The sequence below is a fragment of the Centroberyx affinis genome, unplaced genomic scaffold (genome assembly GCF_046629955.1).
Source record: "Centroberyx affinis isolate AG114_WGS23_722 - 3 ecotype Tasmania unplaced genomic scaffold, CSIRO-AGI_Caff_v1 ptg000801l_1, whole genome shotgun sequence".
NCBI classification, from domain to species: Eukaryota; Metazoa; Chordata; class Actinopteri; order Beryciformes; family Berycidae; genus Centroberyx; species Centroberyx affinis.
In genome coordinates this window covers 526,862-540,148 of record NW_027279405.1, presented here as the reverse complement: position 1 = coordinate 540,148, position 13,287 = coordinate 526,862, and the positions used below count along the sequence as shown (strand labels likewise).

General features: G+C 41.7%; 1 protein-coding gene across 1 annotated transcript in view; it reads left to right on the top strand.

Moving 5' to 3' along the window:
• Positions 1 to 1,862: 1,862 nt before the first annotated feature.
• Positions 1,863 to 13,287, top strand: part of rgs7a (regulator of G protein signaling 7a) — a 48,912-nt gene continuing 37,487 nt past the window's right edge. Inside the window, exon 1 of the mRNA XM_071520446.1 lies at positions 1,863 to 1,940. Within this exon, the coding sequence (XP_071376547.1) occupies positions 1,863 to 1,940 (78 nt within the window). The remainder of the gene's footprint in view (positions 1,941 to 13,287) is intronic.

Sequence of the window (13,287 nt, the reverse complement as noted above, 5' to 3'; positions counted from 1 at the left end):
TAAGACCTTTGATTAAGATTCTGCTACAATACAATTAGCCTACCTATTATGACTAACAATTTCCACAAAGTATTTTTGGATGAATATCAGTGTGACAACGTCAAGGTTTGTCTCTTGATTACACATTGAGTTTACACAATCAGTCGTGACTCTATTGTCTCTATATTTGAAGAGTTTCGTTTCAAAATGAGATATTTAGCATTTAGGTAAACAAAAATGACAACCACTCTCCCATATTTACTGCTGGCATGGAAGTTAAGCACATTTTGGGTACTGAAGTTCATCTCAAGACATTTGCTAATAAAACAGATCATTTTTTGGGGACAGAATGATTTGTTTTTCAAATATTGCCAGATGAATTTCAGGTAGCAATTTTTTTTTCTCCAAAATGTTTATGCATTTTTGTAATGAAACCCTTCATTTGGGAAAGTCCAAGCTCAAAGGAATGCCGCCTGAACTCTTTGATGACATAGATTTTCCCTTAGGCTACTGGATCTTTGATGATTGTTAAAATATTAACATAATTATTCTGACTAGCTTGAACAAGCTTTTCAGAATTTCAGATTCTACAATTTGGAAATCAAAAACGTAGCAATATTTCTCCAAAAAACGGGCTGTAATTTATTCCTTTCACGCGATTGGTCATGGATCGATGCGCGTTCGCGGAGCTCTGACGTTGCGCGCCTGTGCTTTTGAGCATCATTTCGACAGGAGAGAGAGAGAGCTGTACCAACCAAGTCTCCACCGAATGCCTGCCTCTTCCCGTTGCCAATGAATTATCCTCGCATTCCTATGTCTGCCAGTTGACATACTGAACGCAAGGCATAGGCTTCCACTTCTGCAAGGAATCAGGAGTCCTATTGCGGGTCTGCGCGTTTTTCAGGTAAGCCCCCGGTGACCGACGTTGCCGTGTTGTGTATATTTTCGTGCATTTCGTGATAAACGAGAGGCACCGATTACGGGTGCGGGCGTTTTGCGGTAGCTGTCCACGGTTCTGAAACGAGCAGTGTGGAGGAAAAACATGAATGTTGCGAGCAGGTTACATGACTTTGCTGTTTGCAGGAAATAGGCTATTTAGTGTTGCAGACTAATCCTCGGGAGGATGTCGTGTAGGTGTCGTTAGGCGAAGACAGAATGATGCACCTCTAACGTGCATACGATATCCGTTGCATTTCCACCGTCTCACACGTTTTGATTATGCCCCTTTACCCGAACGGATGTTTCTAAGCTGTATTCTATCCTATCTCTGTGAGGGACAGTGTGTTATTTTACTGCATTTACCGTTGTCAGGCTCCGGCTTCTCACCTTATCGTCTTGCCAATGCCGTCCCACAATTCATTCGTAGTTTGGGGCCGTATAGGACATCGAGCTAAGATTGCTATTGAATCCTCCAATGTCAACAAACAGTGAAGGCGTTATGACTATTTCAGCTATTGATTCTTCAACACAACGAATCCATTTCAGAAAATGATGCTAATAGCGTAATCCTGCACAGTGCATGGTAACTGTCATTGCCTTTAATGTTCACATTCATTGTGATTAATGGGGATTCACATGGTGCCTGTGCCCATTTAATGTGTCAGCCTCCTGTTTGCACCTTGTCTTAAAAAATGTCCTTGTCAAGACCTTGTCAAATATGAACATGTGTATCCGGATTGGAAAGCTGCACATCCATTCTGTGTGGAAATGTCAAATATGTTGAAATGTGATCTAGGCCACAAGGTATGTAAATCGCTCTCTTCTTGGCAAGGTAAGGGCAAGTCCTGTTTCACGTCCCATTGTTCTTCTGATGAAGTGAAATGTCCCCTCTGTCCACAATAGGAGCACCTGACATTTGCTGTGGCAGATTACCCTACTGGATCATGGCACAGACCAACAGTGTTGGGCAGGGAACCAACGGGGTAGCGGATGAGTCCCCCAACATGATAGTGTACAGAAAGGTAAGGCAGCTGCTATTTATAGGGCGTGTGTGTGTGTGTGTGTGTGTGTGCATGCATGCATGCGTACATGCTTGTGTGTTTGAGTCAAAATCTTCCTTGCATTAATTTATTTGACGATGAGCTGTGCGATGGAAACAGTGGATATCCACCATTGCAAGACGGTGTTTTGTGTCATGGTTGATTCTGGGTTTTAACGCTACATCAGCTGAGCGTGGAGAGAACATGCGCTTTTTGTATCACAACATGCATGATACAGATTCAGTGCAGACACACACACACACTGAGACACAGTGAGATACACCGAGACACATTGTCATCCCTGCTCACATGTTCTAGTTTACACCATGGCTGTTATTACCAACATGTTGGAGGATGAAGTCTTAACCGATTGACATTAATGGGAGCAAAAGGAAGCCACAGGCTTTTAATGCTCATTATACTGCCAGTGCAGTATTTCTTTATGTGTTAGATCTTTTACTACATCAGAGCATTAGAGAAAGAGAGAGAGAGAGAGAGAGAGAGTGAGAGAGAGAGAGGAGGGGGTGGGGGGGGTGAAATGCTCACTGCTGAGACCCCTTAATACGGTATTTCTCCAAACATCAAAACAGAGTAATGCAGTAATTGTCTGCAGGGAATATAACAACACTTGTTTTTGTTTACTTGTAGAGACTTGATGTCCAAATGTGATTTTATATGAAGAAAAAACAATTTAAAACACCTGTACTGTGAAATATCGATATCCAGGGAGGGGATACGTGCAGTGCTCATTATTTTGTATCAATTTGCTTGAGTGCCTTTCATCTCCCTGGACAGAAAAAAAAAATACACAATTTAAGGTTAACTGACTAATATGCTATTCTGAAAATTGCATTAGCTACCACCAGGAGAGCCTACTGCACCTGGTAGCACTGCTGTTATTACCTACAATTTAAGATATTTTCCCATTCCTTGTAAGTGTAAACCCTGGTGTATGTGTTGCATATTTTCTGCACATTAAATCCAATTCCTAATTCATTTATTCCAGGTATCATTATTTTCTGTAATTAAATGCTGCTGGCTTCTGGCTTCTGGTGCCTTGCAAATGTAATAAACATGTAATCTACAGTACAGCACCAGAGCAACACTAGCTGTATGTAGTCTTCAGGTAACAAGAGTGTGTGATGGGCAATGTAATGTTCTACTTCACTGTCAGATGCCCCAATGAAGTGATCATTTTCTCATCTTGCTTGTGGATGACTCCAGCGTTGAGTTGATTTCTTCATTTCATTTTCTTCACCCTTCAGTGGATGCTCCCATTCCATCTGTGACAGCTTCTGCACACCAGAAAGAGGATACGCTTAGCATGATCTCATAGATTGCCTGTCTTTTACAGCACACACACCGTGTTAAGCAATATTACTGTCAATGTGCGGCACGATTTACTGGAAGAGTCTCTATGCCTTTAAAAAGTAGTGCTTGCTATCTCTTAGTTGCAATCTTCCTACAGCAAGAAGATAGCTTCATAAGTTCGATTTTTTATAAAGTAGGCCAAATATTAAGGATAATAGAGATGGATTAATGCAAATGGTTTGTTATTCCTTGTTTGTTTTAGCTGTGGTGATGGTGAGAGAAATTGTGTCACTTATTTGAATTAATTTTGATGTGAAACTGTATCAAAAGACGCCAAGGCAGGAAAACCAATTGCATCCTGAAGAAGAGCATCAATATTGACTCATGGTCTTTCCAGCTATTCAGTTACATTTGATGTCTCTTCCTTTCCCTTGCTATTGATCTGAAAATCCTTCTTTTTCGATCGTGGCATGAAGGATTTGTAATGAGATCCAAGCATGCAAATTAGCAGAAACATGCAAATAGTTTAACCTGTCTTTCATTCATTTTGCATCTTTCACTCTCAGCAACATGACTTGGATGGGTTTTTTTTTTACTGTGTCAAGATTACTGCATACCTAATATGGCAAAGGAAACAAATAAACACTCAGCACATAGTACAATAATTTTAGAATTTCGTGGCTGTTTGGTCTTCTACCCTAGAAATTGGAAAACAGAGCATCAGATTGATAGCTCCTCTTTGCCAGAAATCTTTTCCAACTCATCCAATTCCTCCTTCCTCACCACTTGACCACACATGGCCCCGGCTTGGCTCTACGGACTGACTGACCTAGATACACTTCAGAAGGAAAGAAGATGGTAAAGTCAGCGAGAGTGGAAATACTGGAGTGGGTTTAACTGAAATTGGAAAAGTACTGTCTGTAGCCGCGCGGATACTGCCAGCGTGAACAGGTGCCCCAAATGCTTTTCAGATGGAGATGACTTGGCAAAGGTGTGAAACTCACATTGATTGGGTCGCGCTAAGATGGGCTCAATTCTTAAGTGGAAGAGATGCACTTATAATCCATGCAGCACAGTAACTAAAGGTGGATTTTCAAGTGCTCCTGCTCAAACGTCTTGCTCATCAGTCTCATAAATACACAATGTCTTCGATGGAGATGCAATAATGTTGAACTCAATCAGTTGGTCATATCTGCTTAGTATTAAAAGATGCGGTAGTAGCATATACAGTATATACAGTAGGTTTATGTAATAAGAGCGGAGGGAGTTTTATTGGTGAGGACAGTGGATAGCGGTTTAATAGTCTTTCCACTGGGAGCATAACTCTATATCCTTTCACTCAATCTGTCTTCCTCTCTATTTCTCTCTCTCTCGCTCTCTCTCTCTCTCTTTCTCTCTCCCCATCCACTCTCTGTCATTTACGTCTAATGAAAATGGATGGGAGGGTTGAGGTGTTGACCTAATTGCTGTGGAGATGTGTGTTTTCTCAAGGACACATATACACCAGCAGCATCTAGCATGGGACACATATTCATATGTGTGTCAACACTCGTACGGCAAATGCCCACATCAAATATGTAAAAAGCACAAGTACAAGCTCTTAAACACAGAAAATATATTTAAGCAGGCAGACATACGCGGGATAACCTGATTTATTAACAACATTCTCTGGTGACACTGAAAATTTCACTGCTCAATGCTCACTGAGTAAAAGCGAAACATCAAATATGAATCCAAGGAAGTTACTAACAACTGATCTGCCAAGGCTGCTCCAATTTATCAACAAAAAATGCCAATAAAAGGCTTCAACAGATAAGTATTTATATGTATGCATGGGGTTGTAGCCAATTACTTTCTATATAAAGCCCTTTGTGACGTCTCCCTGCTCATACATTAACCGCACACAGTATCACAGTGTACTATACATGTGTGTTTCTTCATGCCTGCTCACATGTGTGTGCTATGAATAATGCTGTGATGTGTGTGTGTGTGTGTGTGCTGTATGTAGGGCGAATGTTGCAGAGAGAGAGTATTGAATTTTTCATGCGGGCCTAAAACAGCTCTGGCGAAGCTCATAGCCACTCAGCATGAGGAGGGAACATCTTCTCTCACTAGCCAGTGCACATGGCTCTGTGTGTGTGTGTGTGTGTGTGTGTGTGTGTGTCTGTGTTTGTGTATGTGAGCATGCGTGTGCGCATACATGTGTGAAAAAAAGAGAGACAGAGAAAGACTGTGTGTGTGCATGCGTATGTGTTTGTGTGTCTCTGGCTGGGCCTGTGTGTGGTTGTGTGCGCGCCAAGAGGGAAGAGAGAAAACAGACAATAAGATATTTATATTTTCTTCATTTTTCAGAAAGTGGAAATCTATAGTAGGCTACTCATTGACCTGTTACAACATTATTGTCATTGAAACGGATCATAAGCAGAGTACACAAAATGTCAGAAATAAGGTTAAAAGTGTCCTAGCTGTAATTCCGTCATGTACTGGAAACAAACCTTTATTATTCTGCCTATTCTTGCATCTTTGACACCATTTCTTCCCTATGAAATTCCATTGCTTTTCAACGATCTCCTTCAGCTGTGCTCCAGAGCAAGTTTTTCTCATCCTGCGCACAAGAAAATGTGAGATTCTTTTTAATAGATTTTTTTCTTCTGTCTCTATCACCACATTTGTACAGTGTAATCGGCAGAACAACCACACTGTCAAAATGCTGACCTCAATAAGTCATATTCCTTATTAAAAATCTTATTTTTTCTAAGTGATAAATTCTGCAAGTGAGGTGAGATAAATCCACTTGCAGTTTCACTGGTAAGAGGGATTTTGTGTGTTAATATCTTGAAACACAGTAGAAAAAGGGAGATCATTCCACTTCTTGAAACAAGTTGATTTGCATTAGAAGAAGTGGCAGATTTTTCAGTAGTTTCTAGAAAAATAGGATTTTAAGGCTCCATACAAGATTAAACAACTTGTTAAGATGGACATTTTTTGCAGTGTAGCTACTGGAGTCTGATCTTCCTCTGTGGTGTAGTATCTGACAGCTGAGGCACCAGCCCACTCTTATTTACATCTGAGCCGCCAACGGGCATCCAGTAATTGTACTCCCAGCAGCCAGCTTGGCTTCTGTCTCCATGTAGGGCCATTAATCCTCCTGTATGTTTATTGTTTTTTTTCTTTTCTTTCTTATTCTCAGTTGAGCGCATGCCACATTGTATCGCACTGTTATTGTTATCCTCAGTCGATATTGGGGTACTATTTTACATTCTGGTGCTTACATGGATGTCAATACAGTGCATCTCTGAAGTAATTGGTCCCTGGTGAAACTTTGTCTTTGCAGCAGATGACAATGATCCAAAATGGAGGCAGAAGAGTTTACGGGTCTGTGGCTCCCATTGTCCTTGCTCAATTCAGCCTCTTTATGCAGACACTTAAAAGTACTACTATAATACTATGATGGTATAATGGCACTACTAATGGATTATCCATCCTGACATTGAAGGATATTTTTTTCTTATTTTCATGTGATGTTCACATAGTTCATTGACTGGAGAGGAGTCTAAGAACTAGGAGAAACTGGAACGCTGCTGGAAACTGGTTTGGTTTTCTGGTGGTACGTTCACGACTGTTAGCAAAAATTAACCACTACTAATGCTAAATTAATCGGTGCTTCAAATTGTGGGCATCAAATCATCATCATTAACATAAACAAAGTGTTGCTATTGATTTAAGATAATTTCACGTGATTTGACCAAATGTTACATAACATGTCATGACAACCGCATTTAGTTTGCATGTGGCCATTTTTTTCCAATGTTTATGTGGCTTCCACCATGAGAACCAAACCTTGCACTCCAGTTTCAACTGGCTCTTTCATCTTGGCATGAGATGACTCTCAGGCCAAAGAACCATCTGCATATCAGCTGCAAATAATAGGAATTATCCTTGAAGAATGATAACAGTCAAGTCGCAAAAGATTATTAACATGTCTTTCTGAACAGCTTTCCTTCTTATAATCTTGTCATTCTCTGCGTGTTTTTTGGCTTAGGGAAACTGTGTCCTTCACACCGTGGAAGAAGGGTGTTGATGCTACACTGTGAGATTTGAACCAGGTCCCCTCAGTGTGACTCAGTGACGACGTAATGGACAAACAGAAATAACAAAGAGGGCAAACTTATTAGTACATGCTATTGATTTGTCGATTGATTAAGTGGTTGTGTACAAGCGGTCATTTTGCTGGAACAAGACTTTCCTTCTCCTCTGCATTACTGCGACACAGCAGTAATACAGTATTGTTAGATGATGCTGAACTGCAGCCATTATTAATACACTAAGGCTTAGTTTCTGTGACATGGAGCCAAGTCCTAGACTACAACAAATTCAATAGAGATCTAAACATTGGAAAGCATTTTTCAGCGTAGGGCTAATCTGCATCCGTTAAACCTAACCAAAATCAGCCAAGCCTGTTATCAATACAATTTCCCAGCCATTCTCAGTTGTTCGTGAGTCATAAGGAGGGGGGCACTGAATACATTTTCAGCTTTTTCTCAGATTGAAGGGTTCTTGTACTGCCTGTCTCCCTCAATCTGCAATCAGAAGATCAGTAAGACCAAGAGAAAGAGAGAGGGGGTGGGGGGGGGGTGATCCATAATTGCCAGATCAGAGAGAGATCTTTATGTGTGAAGTAGGGCTCTTTGTATGTCAGCTTGCCAGCCGGGCGATTTTCTGTTCCTGTGTATGAAAACATGCGTGTTCTTTTTTTCCACATAGTGTTGAGGCTAAGTGTGGGTGTTTGGCAGCCACTGCTGGATGGAAAATTGGCATTTATGTCTTTGTGCTTTTCAAAGTCATCTATTCTGCTCGCATGTGGTGACGTCAAACTCAAGCACCGATTAGAGGATTTCGTAGTTAGTGACACATGCTACAGTCAGTGGTAGTGTGGCTCTGGTATCTCGTTATACAGGGCTGCACTGGGTTAAGCTGATCCACCCGGTCACGCTGTACCTTGTCACGTATCAATGCACTGCATGGCACCTGCATTCCACAAATAAATAACTGTAGGTAATAATACTATTTTGATTAAATCAATTCAAGAACCCTTACAGTTCTGTTTAAGTGGGTAGTTCATTCTCCTCAAGCCATAATGTTGGTGCTAGAGGCACAACTTAGAACTACTGCACTGTCTGTGGGCACAGTTGAATAGTTACCGTATACTCTGTCTTTGATGATTTGGCAATTGGTCACAAGTAGTGCCAATTGAACTTGTCCCCAGTGAGATCCATTTGTATCCAATAACCTTTCTTGGCTGGAGCTGTAGCCTGTCAAGGGCTGCGAGCCAGCGGGATGAAAGTGATTTCAAGTTTCGTACATCAAATTAAAAATCAAAAAAATGGTCTACCTTGTATTAGAAAGCACATCACTCGAATGCAAGACCAGAATTAAAGTGAGGAGCAGCACATCAAAGATTTAATGCTGGACTTCATCGGTGATGGTGTAAATGTGTTTTGGCTGCTCCGTAAAGACAGCCAAAAGATACTTAGGCCCATCTGGCTTTAAGCCCTCCCTTTGGTGAATGTCTGCCACAGCTGGAGACTATAGTCCTGTCTGTTAGTGTTATATAAGGGTCCGAGGAAGCCTGGGCATTAAGATAGAGGCTGAGTCAGTCTGGTCATTTAATTACAACTCAACATTTAATGGAAGATTACAGGAGAATCCCAGCCTCGGTTCTGAATGAAGTCTCTGCCATCTCTAGTGTGATGGTCTTAATGAGGATTCAAATGGTCAGTTAGGAATGGAGAGAGAAAGAGAGAGACAGAGACCGAGACAGAGAGAGAGAGAGAGAGAGAGAGAGAGGGAGGAATGTGTGGAAGGAAACAGAGACAAGCTGACAGGTTTATCCGAATTCTCTGCTGCATTTCTCTGTATTCACCGCACAGTGGGTCTGTGTCTGTAGAGTCTATCCACAGTGTCTTTGTGTCCTTGTTCCCTCCTTGTTCGTATTTCTCTCTCTCTTCCACTGTCCCTTCTCCTCTCCCTCCATCTCTACATACACCATCTGCATCTCAACTGTGTTCACTCTCTATGTCCAATGCACTCTCTACATGCAAATCTGTTACTGAAATTAGGCTGATGATGGAAGCCTCTGTCCTTCCCTGCTTTCATCTACAGTATATGAATGCCCGCTTGTCTAGTCTGGTCTATGTGTCAGACCTTCTTCCCCTCTGCTGATTTCATAAACTCAGTATCCTATCTTATCTTTCTCTCATATTGCAGTTGCATTCCCTCCAACTATCTCCAGCTCTGGTTACATTTCGCTTGTACACAATTGCTTGTCTTGTACTGTAGGTCACAAGTAGATTAATACTAAAATTCAGGAGCATTTTCTTTCTTGCTTGCTATTGCAGAAGGTGGAAATTGATTGTGAGATGTTTTAGATATGTTTACAATGTAATATATGTCCATCTTAACAAGCAATTTGATCTTTTATTGATTCATTACTAGGATGGTGACTTTTTGCGGTGTAGGGATCAATGTACAGGAATGTTACATGAATGAGGTTGTGATGTGCAAATCACTTTTAATACATTAGGTCCATGATGTGAAACCAGAAAACTGTGTGAAGACAAATTGTTTGAAGTTAATATGCTCACTCAGTAAGTGTGCAACTCCACATAAATTCTCCTGATGGGGAAAAATTCACTTTTTAGAAGATTTCAGTGCTTTTCAAATCTGAAATTATCTATTAGTCTGGGCAAGGGAAAACATTCTACCAAAATGAAACAAAATAATTGGAAGAGCGCATTCATCCCAAACAACCACTGTATATTTCATAGCAGCCTCAAATCACTGCCTTAGCTAAAATCACATTTGAACGTCAAGAGTCTTCAAAAGTAAACAGAAATAAGTGGTCTTGTTATCTTCTCTGCAGAGTATTTCATGCATTACCTCCCTTCTCTGCAGTGTGTTTTGGCAGCTTGAAGCAAGAACCTGTTAAATTCTTTCTGCAGAACATCCTCTCTCTCTCTCTCTCTCTCTCTCTCTCTCTCTCTCTCTCTCTCTCTCTCGACCTGTGAAAAATTTCTGCCAATCCCCAGACTTTTGCAATCCAGTTTCCCCCACTGTCTGTCTCTCACTCTGGTGTTCACACTTCCTCATTGTCTCTCCATCTCTATTTCTTGTTTTTTTTTTTGCTCGCCCCCTCCCTCTTACTGTGACTCCCACTCTCATGCCCTCTTTTGTTCAGTGTCTCTCTTTGATGTCTCTCATACACTCCCAATATCACACTAACTTTTGCTGTCTCTCTCTCTCCCTCTCTCTCTCTCTCACTCACACACACACACACACACACACACACACACATACATCCACTCTCACTCTCTCTACACGCCTCCTGGTGTGTGGTTCCTTGCCAGTGAAGCATCCATCCACCCCTCTCTCCCTATCCCCACCCCTCTCATCCCTCTCCTCTCTTTGAAGTCATCAGAGCCCATGCCACTCCAGTCGGAGCTTTTATCCTCACACAGAGAAAGAGAGGAATGTATTTAGGTCCTGCCGAAGCACAGTCATCTCTCCTCCTGTGTGAAATGTTGATTCACTCGTGACTCATGGCTTTATTGGGAACACTCTAAACAAACAGCCATTGGATGTGGCATTTTCCATCTAAATTGACTGTAACTGTAACTGAGACTGCTGGCCTGATTGCCCCCCCCCGTAGCTCAGCGGCTCACTCAACAATGAGAAGTCATTCTCCCAAATGCAATTGTGTCTCAGTGATTAGCCTTCTATGACTGAGCGCCGCAGCACAGTCCAATACCACCGGAATAATGAAAGTCAAACAGCGATTGGACCAAAGGGTACATTTTCGTGCGTTCTACATTTGCCGAACAGATGGAAATGCACCTTTTTGGAAACTGCGCCTCTCCTTCTCTACTCATCAGCGAGGCAGACAGACACATTGCTCACAGCGCGGAGGTTGGAGTGTGCAGAGAGCGGCTTCCACCTGCAGCCTACTGAGGCTCACAGCTTCACACTATTAGTTCAGCTTAGCAGGCACAGCCATCCACAGCGTAGCCTAGCCTAGACCGGGCTGCCATCTTGACTCTACCTGCTCCTGCTTCTTTGTGGTGTTGTGGCGTTTGATAGGCAGAGCATAGCAATAACACTGCCAGGTTTCAGTGTTTGTTTCCCACTTAGCTCAGCCATAATGATACTGTATGCACTCATGGCATAGTGATTAGTGATTTTGTAAATGGCTTACATAGATGGTTCATGCTATTTCAGTGTTTTACTTCCCTGTTTGTCAGTGACCTTATATCAATTGCTAATGCTTCATCAAACTACCTCTGATGATGTAGTTCAATTCAAGCAAACTCCAAGTATAATATTTCCATATATTTAAATATTATTTGGAAACAGTGTACTTGAAACAATGATGTTATATGTAAATGGGCAGGTAAAGAATTATGTCAGATGTAAAATATGTGGGGGTAAATTAGCTACAGCAAACTATCTCTGATGATGTAGTTTGATCTAGGCAAACTCCTAGATGTATTTCCATATAATTTAACATTATCTGGAAATAGTACATTTGAAAGATTCATGTCAGCTGTGAAATATGGGGAGGTAAATTAGGTTCTGGGTGGAGGAAAATTGGCCTCATTCACTGAATTCAAATGTCTGTCTTTCTGTTCAAGCCTTGTAAACAAGGTGATGTGATTAATCTAATATAGTTGGCAAGAAAAAAAAATATTAGGAACGCAATGGGTTTCCCAGTGCAAATTCCTGGAAAATGCTTGTTGTGATGATAGAGGGAGCCATGTGCACAACTTTTATGTTATACATGTTTTTTTCAGTACAAGATATTCCCAATAGTTCCTGAAAGAGAAATATGTAGTCTCACTGCTCGGAGAACATAATTATCTTGGTCAGGATTATTTTCCTTGTGTTGATTCTCAGACCGTGTCCCTGGTTACAGTGTTTGCTAATTGAGAGACGGCATTCCTATGGATAATGGTTTCTGGGACGGTTGTGCTTTTTCTGCGCTGCTCTCTCCTGCCCTCCTCTCCTCCCTCCTTTCTGCTGTGGTGACTGAGGGCATTCCCATGACAACCACACCAGCAGTCCGTCAAATGCTATTATCTCAGACACTTCAACAGTGTGTCCAACACACCCCAAGCTAGCAGAGTGACGGAACATTTGAGTGTGTGCGTGTCTGTGTTTCTGTATTTCTGTACTTGGGCGTGTGTATGTGTGAATGCACGTGCACACACACTGAAAAAGAAAAGGACTGCTCATTCCAAGAAGGCCTGCAGTGCAGCGGCTGAGCTTATGCACAGCGAATTAAACACCTTTCACTTGTAACTAGGTGAAAAAAGGGTGACAAAACCCCACCCTCCATTAGAGAGGCAGTACTGAGACATGCGCGGCACAGTAGAGCATAAATCAGATTCTCTATCTCTTCCCTGCTCGGCCTATAAGTCGATGACTGGACATGGCTAACAGCCTTTTCCATCTCCCAATAAAGCCCCACCACAGACCTCCTGGACATTTACATTGGCCATATTTCCTCCTGTTTCATGCTGCCTTTGGCGGAGAGAGGATATAATGTATTATCCAAGCTGGTTAATGGAAGCTTGCAAGCTCGAGCAGAGTGAAAAAAAGAGACAAGGTCGATTTTAACAATGCATTAGGATATGGTGGGAAGGGTCTCTCTCGTCTCTGCTTCAGATTGATTTGATTTCTTGATGCTAGCTCGGCTTGTCTTTGATGTCAGCAAAGCCCTGTGCATTCATCCAGGAGCTGGTATTGGGATGAGTGAGAGCGAAGGATATGTCAGGTTTAGGATGGACGCACATGACGAGATTTTGACAAGATGTAGCCTTAAAGGTGCCATATTCTACACTTTCCAGTGTTTTATTTTATGTCTTGAGGTCCATTAAAAGCTGTTTGTGTGGTGTCATGTACCAAAAACACTCTCAATTCATTTTTAAATGTTCATTTTCCAACATCTCTCTGAGCCTTACCA